This window comes from Leishmania mexicana, chromosome 4 (genome assembly GCF_000234665.1).
Source record: "Leishmania mexicana MHOM/GT/2001/U1103 complete genome, chromosome 4".
NCBI lineage: Eukaryota > Euglenozoa > Kinetoplastea > Trypanosomatida > Trypanosomatidae > Leishmania > Leishmania mexicana.
This window is the reverse complement of record NC_018308.1, coordinates 1,582-15,375: the sequence shown is the minus strand read 5'-3', so window position 1 is coordinate 15,375 and position 13,794 is coordinate 1,582. Positions and strand designations below refer to the sequence as shown.

At 52.9% G+C, this 13,794-nt stretch overlaps 3 protein-coding genes across 3 annotated transcripts; all 3 read right to left on the bottom strand.

Annotated features, from left to right (window-relative positions):
• Positions 1-916: 916 nt before the first annotated feature.
• LMXM_04_0030 (putative cAMP-specific phosphodiesterase) lies at positions 917-2,920 on the bottom strand (the record flags this gene model as incomplete). The annotated part of the gene is made up of 1 exon (XM_003871721.1): positions 917-2,920. One exon carries the CDS (start codon positions 2,918-2,920, stop codon positions 917-919), a length of 2,004 nt encoding a protein of 667 aa, XP_003871770.1.
• A 2,248-nt stretch (positions 2,921-5,168) lies between these two features.
• Positions 5,169-6,821, bottom strand: LMXM_04_0020 (putative pteridine transporter (truncated); the record flags this gene model as incomplete). The annotated part of the gene is made up of 1 exon (XM_003871720.1): positions 5,169-6,821. The coding sequence occupies one exon, from the start codon at positions 6,819-6,821 to the stop codon at positions 5,169-5,171; it is 1,653 nt and encodes a 550-aa protein (XP_003871769.1).
• A 1,141-nt stretch (positions 6,822-7,962) lies between these two features.
• Positions 7,963-11,004, bottom strand: LMXM_04_0010 (calcium-translocating P-type ATPase; the record flags this gene model as incomplete). Its single annotated transcript, XM_003871719.1, has 1 exon — positions 7,963-11,004. One exon carries the CDS (start codon positions 11,002-11,004, stop codon positions 7,963-7,965), a length of 3,042 nt encoding a protein of 1,013 aa, XP_003871768.1.
• Positions 11,005-13,794: the final 2,790 nt, after the last annotated feature.

Here is a 13,794-nt window from a genome sequence, read left to right as displayed (position 1 = left end):
CATGTGATATAGCCGACGATGAATACCAGCAAACTGGCGCGCAATGGCGTCTACACCGAGACGGTAAATAGGGGGAATAGATAATACAGAGCCGCAGTAAGGCAGGCAATGGTGGTGGTAGCATTCACAGGAAAAAGAGAATGCGAGTGAAATAGCGAAGGACCGTTGGGTAACATGAGGGTCGAAGGGCTGATGCAAAGAAGGCCACACGTTGAGCTGGTAGGGTTCTGTCGCGAGAGGCCTAGAAAACGAGTCCACCGATCGCGACAGCAATACGCACCGCGCACCCCTTTGCCGCTCCGCAATATCTGCACCTTTGCAAGAGTGCGGGTGCCATGCGACGCTGTAAGCTTCCTCATCAACGTTTGCCGAAGGCTGGTGTCAAGTGCGCACGGCAGAAAGGCGCAAAGAAAGAAATGCGCCGTTTAGTCTCTTTATTTTCGCTGATAAGTTCAATATGAAATGATGCTGAAGGAAAATGTAATGCCAGAGAGAGAGGGGGGGGGAGAGATGGTGTGTATCCGGAAGGTCTAAGAGCTGAGGACGAAGACGTATCGGTGAAGAAAAAACAACAGACCCCAAGAAAAAAAGCCTGCGTGAAGGACACACAGAAATACGAGAGAATGAAATAGGGAGAGAGGCCGCGTGCCTAACCCCACGTTTGCTGCCTCTTTGTTCAGTTGGTGCCTCGGTTCTCTCGCAGCAGCAGAAGCAGTTGTCCTATCACAAACAGCGCTCGCGTGCACGGCCGACACAGGTCGTAAGGGGCTCAGTTCACCTGCTACGTACAGCTTGCACTGGTGGGCGAGAACTGTGCCACTCAAATTCACCAAAAAAGGGGAAAAGAGCCCGAGCATCAAGTAGGATACATCAAGCAAAGGGGATGAGGAAAGCAGCAAAGCGAAGTGCCAAGCAGCTATGGCACTAGTCGCAACCTAGTGCCTGTGTTTTTGCTCTCCGTGTTAACCGGCATCCTAATGGGCGACTTCTGCTGAAACTGTGGTGCAGCTTTGGGAGCGGCGGGTTCTGCCGGCGGCGATGTCTTCGCCTTGTCGCTTACCGGCACCACCGACTCCATCTCCGCTAGCGCCGACTCACGGGAGCAGTACATGTCCATCAAAAACAAAATAAAACTGTCCGTGTAGTCGATCTCGTCCGCAACATGATTCGAGAAGGACCCACCAGGAGGGCGGCTGGCGATCACCTCGGCTGTGGAAGGTGCCTCCTCCATTTTGCTGATCAAGAGCCCCATTTCGGCACATTCGGCACCACAGCAGTCATCTCCGTACCCCTTTCGCGCATAGGCAGCGATGTAGCGGGGATCAAGCTGCAGCGCAAGAAAGATAAGCTGCCCCAGAAAGTCTTTTGCTGATTCTCCCGCGCGCTCGCACTTGTCGTAGAGGCGCAGAAAGGAGAAGTAGTGCTCCGACCGGCCGGGACGCACCGTCGGACTCCCGGCCGCGGAGCACGGTTCCAACGTAAACGAGAGCTGCGGGCAGTTACTCGTGGCTTCCTCTCGCTTCACGGCACTCATAGAGCCTGACGTGGAGCTGCTGCTACTAAGCGAGTCGGCCCGCATCATGCCTGGAGCCGCTCCCTGGGAGCGCGACGGAGAGGCGTTGAGAATAGCGCACTTGGAGGCTTTCCGGTCCACGCTGCTTGCGTGCGTGGCTACTTTCTTCAGTATCTCCATCACAGACAGCGAGCTCGTCATCCACTGCGCAAGGGAGTTCTCCACAACAACCTTGCAAGCACAACCCCCAGTGCTAGCTACCGAGTCTACAAGGTCCGCGTTCCACTCCAAACGGTCCTGCAGATCCGTAGGAACGAGGGCAAGGGTAGCCGCCGTCACCGGCTTTACGACAATGTTTATGTAGTCTGACAGGACTGCGGCGCAGTCGGCCCCAGCAACGTGGGGCAGAGTAACACGAATGCCGTGCCGCTCCATCTCGCACTCCTCCCGGTGGAGCTCCGAGAGAAACCACGCGCCCATTCGGCAGCACTGCGCCTGCGAGCGAAATGCAAAGCTGTTGCACGCCATCACCAGCAGAGCCGCCATCAGCTTTGGGGCATCGGCGTCGGTTATGCGACCGCTCGTCTCGATGTCGCGCAAGGCAGACATTAGGGAAGGCCGGCTGCGCAGTGCTGCATTCAGCACCACGTCGTACAGTGCTTCCTTCACGAGATGGGCGCTGTCCACCGAGACGGCCTCGTCGGGCGTTGAGAAGAAGAAATTGTCCTCCAATACGAGGATGCTCGTCAAAACCAGGAGAGACGCGTGCTCGGCGATCGCGACGTCGCCGAACACGGACGCTAGGGGGTGGTCCAGGGCGACCAGGAGTGCGTCGGACGCGCCAGGATGCGCGACATCGACGGCTAGCACAGCCAGAAAAGAAATTGCTATCTCTTCGTCGGAGAAAAGGAAGTTTACAGTGGGCTCTCTGAAAAAGAGCGACATCATCTGAAGCGCATCCGCCGCATGCGTAGCGTTGTGGTAGCTGTTGTCGAGCGGGTAGCACGTGAAAAGTTTGCGGAGAAAGTGCAAGAACTTCTCCGCGTTGATGCGTAGCGAGGTGAAGAAGGAGAAGTTTGCGAACACACTGCAGCAGACGGAGAGGAACAGGCGCTCCTTGTCCTCCATAATGCTGCCGTCGTGCTCACGGACGTTGGTGACGTCAAACTCGATCTGCTCCACCTCATCAATGTATCGAAGTGTCTGAAAGGCGATGGCGTTGAGTTCTGCAAATACTTCCTTCGGACTCTGGAGGGCAGGCGTGTTGCGCTGCATGAGGGTCTTGCTAGAGGACATCACAATGGGCCCTGGGAGTCGCGAGGAGGCGATGTCAAAGTGCTTGGCACGCGTGTGCGTCGACTCGCTGCTGTGGCAAGAGAACCGAAGCGGTGCGTGCCCGCTGATCATCTCTTCGAAGTAGTTATGCGCGCAGCTTCTCGGCGGCGCCTTCCTCACGCTCGGCTGGTCCGCCGTCCTACAAATTTCACGCAGCCGCGCGAGTGCACCACCAATCTTCTCCCGCAGCTGCGGTGACAGCGACGGATCATCCTTCACCGACGCCAGAACATCGAAAGGATGCATCTTCGCATCGGCGCTACGAGACGTAGAAGATTGCTTCGGTGTTGAGCGCATGGGAGGTAGCCGCAGCATAGGAGCTAATCTGGTGACGGTATGTAGACAAAAACGAGGAAATACGTAGGGAGAAGCAGGAGCTGAGAAGGAAGAGCGTTCTTGCAGTTTGACCTAAAACAAGTATGTATGCTACTGAAAAGAAAGGGGTTAAGGAGAGTGACGATGCACGAAAACGAATGGAGAAAAGAAACAGAGGGAGAGGTAGGCTGTTGCCCAAGTACACACACAGACACAATGCCATAAAAGCGAAGAGGTGGGCCTAGGCAGTGGAGGCGAGCTTTGAGGTGGCAAAGAGAATGGGACGCGGAACAACGGAAAGATGCCCGCTGATGAACGCCGCCACTCGTCTCTAACTAGAGGGTATCCACAACAGTTGCGATGCTACACCCGTCAACACACAGTCGTGCGTGAGGGCGACTGCAAGTTGAAGTCTTTATTTTTCTTTAAGGCAGGACAACCACGAGCGCGATGCAGAATATAAGTGGTGATTAGGTGCATGCTTGTGCAAAAACAAAAGAACACACACACGCACGCAAAAAAGAAGAGGACCACCCCAAAAAGGGGGAGGGGGCAAAATAACGAGAAGAGCGAAGGCAAAACAAGTAAAGAAAAAAGATCATCGAATGCTTGCAAACGGAAAGAAGGTGCCAAGACCTCCGCCGCTTACACACACGTTTTCATGGAGTCGTCCACGATGCTATCACGCTTCTCATTCTTGGTTCATTTTACTCGAGCAGTTGCACACACCGTCTTCATTTTGTCGTTTGGGAGACCTCCGTCAGCTTCAACGCCTTTCTGGAAGCTACATATGGTCGGCTTCTGCGCCAACTCGGCGGCTTCGCGAGGTGTACCGCGGTATCCGCCTGTCTAAATTGCGAAAAGGCGCGGTAGGGTCTCAGGCGCAGCAGCGCTTAACGTTTGTGCTTTGAGGAGTACAGCAGAGAGGTACAACGGCTTTTTGATTAATGGATTCAATCGAATAACGACACTGTGAAGTACCACGACGGCAGCAACAAATTGCCACGAAAAGAGAAAATGAGCATGCCACTGCATACACTAGTATTTTGTTTTCGAGAAGCGAGTAAACGAATGAGACAACCAGCTCGACAGCTCGGATACTTTCGCTAGCAGATCGAACATCTGCGCAGTGCACCCTCTCACAATATGTTTTTCGTAGCTCTTAGGGGAGCCTCCGTCCGAAACGGTGAGACGACCGTCAACCAACAAGACAAAGAGAAGCGATTGGCAAGGGCATTGCAACAGGAGGAGAAGAGCAAAGCGATTGCAACGAAGTAGAGAAACACTGTAGAATGGGCAAAGAAACAGAGCAGGCGGGACTAAATGCCGTTTCTCAAGGAGAAACGAAAACACACACACACACAAGCGCATAACGGTGGAGGAGTGAACCAGAAAAAAACAGCAGGAGCGGCAAAGGATCACCGCTGGCAAGGTAAGGGAAGAGAAGCGCACAAAGAGGGAAAACAATTTCGAGTCGTCCACTATCACTTGCCGGTACGCCAAAGCATCGACCGGCATCCTCCTTTTCGATCGACCTCTCTACTTTTCAGGAAGCAGATATCTGAATTTCTTGGGAAGCGACTCGACATGCGTGCGCCGACGACTAATCACACTAGTCTACCACCAAGGATATAGGCAGTCTTTTGATCAAGTACTTCTGTCCTTCCTCTCATCAGAAGTTGCAACTTACGCTTGAATAGAGAAAAACAAGCAACAAATCGCGCTAGCATTCTGCAGGCTGACGTTTATTCCACTACACGTAAAAGGGATTTCTTGTCGCTTCACAGCTGCATCATCAGTGCACTACATGTTGTAGCACGCAGGGTTGATGTATCTGCACTCTTGCACTAACCTTCCCTTCCACTCAAAGTCAAAGGAACTCAGAAAAAGAAAAACAAACTGCTCGATATCCTTCATATTTTTTTTTGGTGGGGAAATTCACCGATGAGTTCCTACACTCCGCTTTAAGATCCCTGGCCCAACGTCACCACGGGATCCTTGTCCTTTACAGACGCAAGTCCCTTTCCACTCTTAATCGGTCCCTTGTGGAAAATGGAGATGTCCTCTCCTTCGAGGCCATGCAGCCGCAAATGCTGGTGCCGGGAATGAGCACAATAACTAGCGGGATGGCGATGAGCGGCGTGATGAAGTGGCCGACGATGAGCAGCCAGCGCAGGTTGCTGAAGTCGCACGGCGGGCTGGAAGAGAGAGGCCACACGGTTTCCATCAGAATCGCGCCAATTGTCGACGACGTCGATGCACCCATGTTGCTGAAGCTCGCCAAAATCGCAAACATCGTGCTCTCGCACCCCTTCGGACAGAGGCGCGAGATGAGCATGTTCAATGGCATGAAGTTCAGCATGTAGCACACCTCGTACACGATAGCATCACCCATGATGTACATGGCGTGGTCCGGGATGCCGATGTACAAGTTCCAGCGCTCCACAATGATGATGTCAAAGACGCTCGCGAGGACCTGGACAAGGGTGGTGCAGATTAGCGTGACGCGGTAGCTCTGCTTCGAGAAGACGCGCGCAAACAGGTACACACCAAACACGCCGGCAGCGTTGCCAATGACGGCGCCGACGGTGTTGTAGAAGGTCTGAGAGAAGTGTGGCCCGTCCGGCAGACAGCTGGCATCCGACATGTAGAAGTTGTCCGTCCCGCCTGAGATGAGGATGTAGGACACCTGCTGGAACCACCCGAAGAAGTTGGCCTTCATGATCGTCATAGGGATGCAGAGGAAGCCGGCCGCGCACAGGATAACCGAGATGCCGACGCAGCCGTAGAGCAGTTGGTAGGTTGTACCCATGATGTTGAGCACCGTGAGCGCAATGACGCCGGCCGTCATGATGACGCCGTAGACGGCAACGGAGATGTTGCGAGAGATGGTCTCCTTGTTCACTCCAAAGATGCCGCACATGCAGCTGGTCTCGGCAAAGGCGTACTCGACCACGTCATCATCAAGCTCACCAAAGTTCACCAGCTCCCTGTCGCTGTTCTGCGGGGAAGACTCGTGATACGGCACGGTGGACTTCCTCTTGCTCTTGTCCGTGGTGATGTCGTGCATTCCCACGCCTCCCTTCATCGGCTCCGAGTCCATCGCCTGCATCTGGGCCTCCTGTTTCAGAAAAAAGATGTAGTCCTCCTTGCGTTCGACCAGGTTCTTCTTCTCGCCATACCAGTTGAAGATGAAAAAGCAAACGCAGAAGGCCTGCAGACCAGCGGAGAGGAAGATGCCGATGGTGGGGCGGCCCGAGTCGGAAAGCGGTCCTTGAATGGCCGACGCGATGATCGCACCCACCATGATAAGCGCCCAGATCCACGAGATCAGGTCGGCACCAGGAATGGGGTGGCGCTTGATAAGGCGGCTGTAGTGACCCTCCGACAGCACATCGATGTTTGCAATGCAGAAGACGGAGATGAAAATCATAGCACCCGCGATGCCAGCGCTCGACGGCTTGAACGGCAGAACGCCGTACACGATAGCGCACGCCGCACCGGCAATACATGACAAGGCCATGTACCACCGCTTCGTGTAGCCGAAGAAGGCAAACGCGTCACTCAAGATGGCCGTCAGCGGCTTGATGGAGAAGCCCAAGGAGCCAATGCCGGAGATGCGCTGGTACACCGCCGTGGTGACGCCGTACTTCTTCATGAACATGGCGTACCTGGAAGAGTTGAGCAGCGTCTTGACTAGGCCCTCTGTGAGAACGCACACTACGCTGAATGAGACAACGCACTCCAGATAAAACGGATCCACCGCCGACACGAATATGGGGAACAAATGATCACACGGGGTGGCCCTAGAAACAATAAACGGCGGGGTCAGGATCGACGTGACCGACCTCACCCGCTTTCAGGCCGACCTAGGAGGAAAGGGCGCTGCCATCGCCACTTACGATGGATGCACCATCAAATGCCGCCCCTCGCGGTGACTGAGCACCACATCTTGTGTGACCTGTTACCAAGGCCTAGAAACTACAGTCCGTGATGATGTGATCCACGAACGATCAGGTAATGGCGAAAGAAAAAGATGAGAGCGAGTAGGCAGGGCTTTTATTCACCATTTCCTCGTCGGCATTCCAGCAGCACCGATCCACAAGGCAAGAAGCGCTAAAGAACGCGAAAAACTTGAAACGTGCTTTTACACCCCCTCAACGTATTTTTTGTAGATTGTGTTTTTCGAAAGGCGACAGGATCTTTTTTTCATAACATGTCCACTCTGCCATAGAACGTGTGAGGAACTCCGCCCGGACTGCCACTGCTTCCATCGCGTGGTGCGAAACAACTCTAGACACGCATCACACCAATGCACCGACTCGGTCATGGGAGCACGGGCCCTGCCCTCGAACTCTACTCGCCCACCCACCAGTATGCAGTGCGAGGGCCGAGTGGGATACGCTCGAGTCACGTTGGCACTTCGCCTGTTATATGGATGGTACACGCGTGTGCACTGCCGCCGGTCGCTCCGACGCCACGCCATTCACGACCTGACCGCCGACATCGGCAGCGGTCCGTTGCCGTGGCCTCCCGCACGTCGTGGGCAATGAACTCTCATACCGTGGTGAGGCGCTTACCCTCATAAGGGTCTCCTTCATTGTCCAAAAAAAAACCGTGCCACCAGTGACGAATCGGCATGCACGTCAGCAGCACGGTTTCTTTTCCTTGTGTTATTCTCTTATTAAGAGCTGTTGGTGGTTCTATATCTGTGCACATACACACATGCACACCTTGTACCCGCTGACTGATCGGGCAGCACGAATGTACGGCGTGACACAAAAAAAAAACAGCTGCACTCAATTCCAGATACGACTCAGCCCTCTGACAACCGGCTCTGCGCTATGGTTTTCACGGTGGTGATTGCTGCACCTCGAAAAAAGCTTTAACAGTTCGTCAAGGAAAATAACCGGGATGCTCAGTACAAGTACCGTTTTCCAGTCCGTGAAATCAGTAGGCAGCAACACATCCCACGAGTTCGCGGTCGCAACGACATCAGCATCAACGCCGAGTGGGGTGACGCCGAACAGGCGCGAAAAGAACGGAATGTACATGATCGTCAGGTGCAGCGCAATCGAAGAGCAAATGGCTGCAATGAGCCACTTGTTTGTCGAAGGCCGGATCACGACAAGCGACTGGTTCTCACTAAGCGCGTTCAGCGCATTCAGCATCTCGACAACAACCAGAATGGACAGCGCGATGGCGCGCGCTGTCTGCGGGTTCGCCAGCACTGCACACTTAGGATTGCTCATGTCCGTGCACGTGGTGAATGAGACGAGGTCGGCCATGGTGAATCCGTTCGTCAGAAACCACCAGACAAACCCCGCGACCGTAGCCAGACCGACATAGACGCCCACAACCATGTAGCGAAAGAAAAGCCATCTGTCGACAATGGGCTCGTCTCCTCGCCGCGGTGCCTGTTCCATAATGTCTGGATCGGCGGCGTTGAACCCCAGCGCGGTTGCCGGCAGCCCGTCCGTAACGAGATTCACCCACAGGAGCTGAATCGGCGAGAGTGCTTCTGGCAGGCTAAACAGTCCCGTAGCCAAAACGCAGGCTACCTCGCCAATGTTGCTGCTAATGAGGTAGCGGATGAACTGCTTTGTGTTGTTGAAAATGGTACGACCCTCATGCACAGCCTTCACGACGGTGGCGAAGTTGTCATCTGCCAGCACCAACTTGCTCGCCGCCTTCGCCACCTCTGTCCCGGAGCCCATGGCAATCCCGATATCGGCCTTCTTCAGCGCCGGCGAGTCGTTCACGCCGTCGCCGGTCATGGCGCAAATGAGCTTCTGCTCCTGCAGAAGATTCACCAACTGCATTTTATGAGAGGGGTCGGTGCGACTGAAAAGCACAGCACTGCTCACCGCCGCCCGCCTTTGTGCTGGGGTCATCTGATCCAGCTCGTAGCCGGTGAAGCTCAATCCCTTTGTCGGCTCAGATGACATGAGTCCGATTCGGCGGCACACTGCCTCTGCCGTCTCCTTCTTGTCGCCGGTGATGACGATGACGCGAATCCCCGCTGTTCGACACTTGGCGATCGCATCTGCCACCTCCCTCCGCGGAGGGTCTAGCATGCCGCAGACGCCGACAAACGTGAGGTCGCTCTCGATGGCTTCAAACTTGGCTGGATCAGACAGATCCAGTTGCTTCGGGTCGGGAATGGGGCGAAAGGCAAACGCGATACAGCGGAGGGCTTCCTCAGTGCCGGACATGCGATCGATGTTCGCCGTCACGGTATTCACCATCTTCGGTGTGAGAGGTGAGATACGACCATCCTTAAACATGATACGAGTGCATCGCTTGAGAATCTCTTCCGGCGCACCCTTCACAAAGAGGCTATGAACGCGTGCGTCCGCGGTCGACGTGCAACACACACTCATCGATTTGCGAGAGCGCGTAAACTCCAGCGTCGCCTTCTTGAGCCACAGCTTCTTTTTCAAGGATCTGCACCGGTCGACCGGCAAATGCGCACCGTCCACCCCATTCCACGCCGCACTGTGGTAGAGCTTTTCACTCATCACCAGAAGAGCTGCCTCGGTGGCGTCCCCTACCTTTTCCACCTCCGCCGAGCGCGTGCCGAAGATTAGCGATGCATCGCTGCACAAGGTGGCAATCGTGGCCACCATGTCCAGTGCGGCGTCGTTGCCGAGCACGTCACCGGCAGGAGTGCCCCTGTGCGAAACGGAGGCCGCCACGACGTTGAACCTCGAGTCATGCACACTGTACTCGTGGGCTTTACCAGACGGTTCCATTGTCACCACCTCCGACACGGACATCATGTTCGTCGTTAGCGTTCCCGTCTTGTCAGAGCAGATTACGGTGCATCGACCAAGGGTTTCGACGCTCGGTAGATCGCGCACAAGAGCGTTTTGTCGCGCCATCTTGCGTGCACCAAGCGCCAGACACGTTGTGACTACTGCTGGTAGGCCCTCAGGAATAGCCGCGACAGCTAACGCGACGGCCACCTTCAGCGAATGAACGGTGGGCTGAATGTATCGCTCAAACCAGGACTCCTCAGTGGTCGGCGTGTGGGTTCTGAACCAGTGGAGGAGATTCACCACGAACACGAAAAGGCAAATGTAACCAATTACCCCTGATAGGAGAACGCCGAACTCGTTCAGCTTCAGCTGCAGCGGCGTCTTTGTTTCCTCCTGCTCACGCACATCACGCTCGATAAAGCCCATCTCAGTGGATGTGCCAGTGCGCACAACGACACCACGGGCCTTGCCATACACAACGGCAGTGCCGCGGTAAACCATGCTCGAAGGAAACCGCTCCCGGTTGCCACGAACCGACTCCACCTGCTTCATGGCTTCCACCGACTCGCCGTTCAAAATCGACTGATCAACGCGCAGCGTCGTGCTTTCCAGCGTTAACAGCCGAACATCGGCAGCGACGCGATCCCCAACAGCGACCTCGACAATATCTCCAGGGACAAGATTTTCTGCCAGGATCGTCTGCGTCACGCCCTCACGAACAACAACAGCTGTTTCAGGAACGAAGTTTTTCAAGGCATCAATTGCTTTTTCAGCTCGGTCTTCCTGCCAAACACCAACAATAGCATTCAGGGTCAAAATCAGCAAAATAATAAACGGCTCCACGAGGTCCATCACGTTGTTTTCCAGAACCGCCAAGCAGAAACTCACAAACGCCGCCAGGAGTAGAATGCGCACAAGTGTGTCCTCGAATTGACCAACAACTAGCTTCCAGAAGGGCGTTGAAGGCCCCGTAGGAAACCCATTTTTACCAAACTCGTGAAGGCGCCTGTCGACTTCATCCTGAGCAAGACCATGGGCCTCTTTGACCTCTAGCAATGTGCAAATTAGGTGGCCATCCATCGAGGCCGGATCATCCGGCAGTACTAGTTTAGCCATTTTAAACTTTTCTTCCTCCTGCGAATCGGCTAGAGTCTTGGGAAGGGTCACGCTTGCGATTCGTGACCGTGAACGAGCACAACAATGTAAGGCGCACTGGTAGAAGCAGAAAATATAGAGGACAATGAGTGAGAAGAAAAGGAGAGAAACATGATGTACCAAGATAAGCATGATGCATTCTACTACGTGTTCTCCACTCTTCCTAACAGGCGCGTTTCCTACTCCGCTGAAAGTGTATACTCAACTGGCGTCCTTCCACTCATGCCCTCGTCACCACTGCTCACAAATAAGTGGACTTACGCGCTCCCCTTTTCCGGGGCTCAAAAACCCCTGCCATGTTCGGTAATCAGGAAGATGGGTGGAGGAACACTGAAGCGGCTACAACGACGTCGTTCCTATCCATCTGAAACAAGAACGTTATCAGGTAAAGAGAAGATAAGCGCCTGGTGCAGCGTGTCAGTGGAATGAGGGAGAGTCCTTTCACTCATTCCTCCCCATCATATCGTTTTTCGATCGTCCTGGCCTTTTTCTTGTTTTTTTTTTTCGAAAGCCCTAAAAAACTAAACAAAAAAGACCTGCATGCGTTTATCAAAGCACAAGTGCTCGGAGACAAAAAGTAAGCATTTCTACCGATAGCTTTCCCTTGGGGTCCCAATCATGTAGCTGACACTGAAGAAGAAATGCACACACATTCCGTCCTCAGCAAAAAACAGGTCACATGCAACGCTCATGCCGCTTCACAGTTCCTCTAGAACAATAGTCACGGCTTCTTTCCCTTTTCACCGAAGCGAGAATAATAAAAGTCCTCTTCTTTTTGCTTGGAAACCAATCTAACATTACTGAGCGTAGCTGAAACAGAAACTAAAGAGTCGGAAGCCTGACGCCTACATTCCAACGTTCATTCCCATTTTCAATTCCGAAGCAGTAACACCCCTACCAATGTACGTAAAGGACAGTTTCTCACCTGATGCAAGACACAAACGAGCAAGCACGCTAACGAGAAAATGAAGGCTGCCACTTCTATCCCTTGGCCTCCCACAACGCACGAAAATAATTTTGTGGCAACAAGAAGAGATTATACCTTCGGCAGAGCTACACACTAAGACATACATCAACAGAATTACCGCCTCAACGCTGCAACAACGCATCGCACAGGTAGTTCCTTGCCAAAAGAAAAAAAAAGCTACATTGAGCATAGCCCTTCGCGGCGAAGCACATAATTTCAAAGTGAGAAGAATATATATATATATATAAACCACACAAAGGTATCTCAAAGTAGCACACTACCAAGCATAATGGGTAACAATAGGAAAAAAATCTCATGATTTGCCACTACACAAAGGCCGTTCCACGCACATGTATATGCTCTACAAAACATTCCATTTTCGTTTTCGTGTGTTTAGAGGCGACAATAACAGGAAGTGACGCACGGCGTCTAGCCATGAGCAGAGACGCAGAACTTCAGAGACCAGCATCTTGGACAACGGTATGTATCAGCAACAAAATGACGCACACAAGATGAAGGCAGCCAGCCCACTACTCGTGCTAAACGGCACAAATTCAGGACCCGTTTCATGGTAGAAAAACCTGCACCGAAAAAATAAAAGGACAACGCCCTCATATCCCACCGAAGCGAACACAAAACCAACATGCCAAACACGCTTTAAAAACTGGAACGCTTCCTGTCTCAATCGAGTATTACAATTTAAGAGCTACCCGCATGCACATGTCCGATCTTTAGGACGAGAAAGCGGCAACGGCTACAATACCCTGCCTTACTCTCCATTTAAGCATCCCGCTGACATCATGGCCGCATCCTCACTAGAAGACTCAAAAAACGCAAAGCCTTTGAAGTTTCGATAGCACTAATATCCGCATGATTGTGCATCGCGCAAACCAAGACCGTGGAAGCTGCTCAGCCTGCAAAAAAAAGAAAAGCAGTAAGAAAAAAGGCAAACAACCTGTGCTCAACCACACCTGCGGGTAATCCGAATAAATAACTGCGGGGGCTGCTTTTCGCATCAAACAGCAGGAGAGCACAGAAGCCTTTTCGCTGAAAGCTATACTTGCACACACATAACCAGAAAAGGAAAAAAAACCAACCGCTCTACCGTAAAAAAAAGGGGAGAACATGAGGGTGATGCCCACAGAGAAGAACAAGACACTTGGCATTCTCCCGCTGTTTTTACAACCGGTTACGGCACTATCCTGGAGGGCAGTACATGTGGTTTGTGAACCAAATCACAACAGCACCCTTTTATATCTTCAGTCTCGCCGAATACACGGTGCCTTTTCTCTTCCTTGTGCATCGAGTACCGCAACTCAGATGGAAATAAACGAAAAAAAAGCACCGTTTTCACAGGACAAACCTCCTTGTCACAGTGAGTGGATAAATGAAAAATCACGAGACAGATTGAAAAAGAAGGAATATTGCTCAATGCTAACGAGCAGTGGCTACGAAAGAAAAGACGCTAAAGAGAAGCTTGTAATTCGAATTCTAAACGGCCACTTCTTCCTCTCCATAAAAACATATCTCTTTTTCTATACTTTTTCCCTCTTCACTCTTTGCGTTATCGTCAGAACGGCAACACCACAAACATTAGGGCAGCTTCTTACGCATATCTTCGATGAGACTTCTCTGCAGTTATATACAACCGAGCTCAAAGGCCCCTGCGCCTCCTCATTAAGAGTGAGCTGCGAAACGCAACGACTCCAGACAACACCCCTCTCGCAACGGAACACTGCAATGACTGA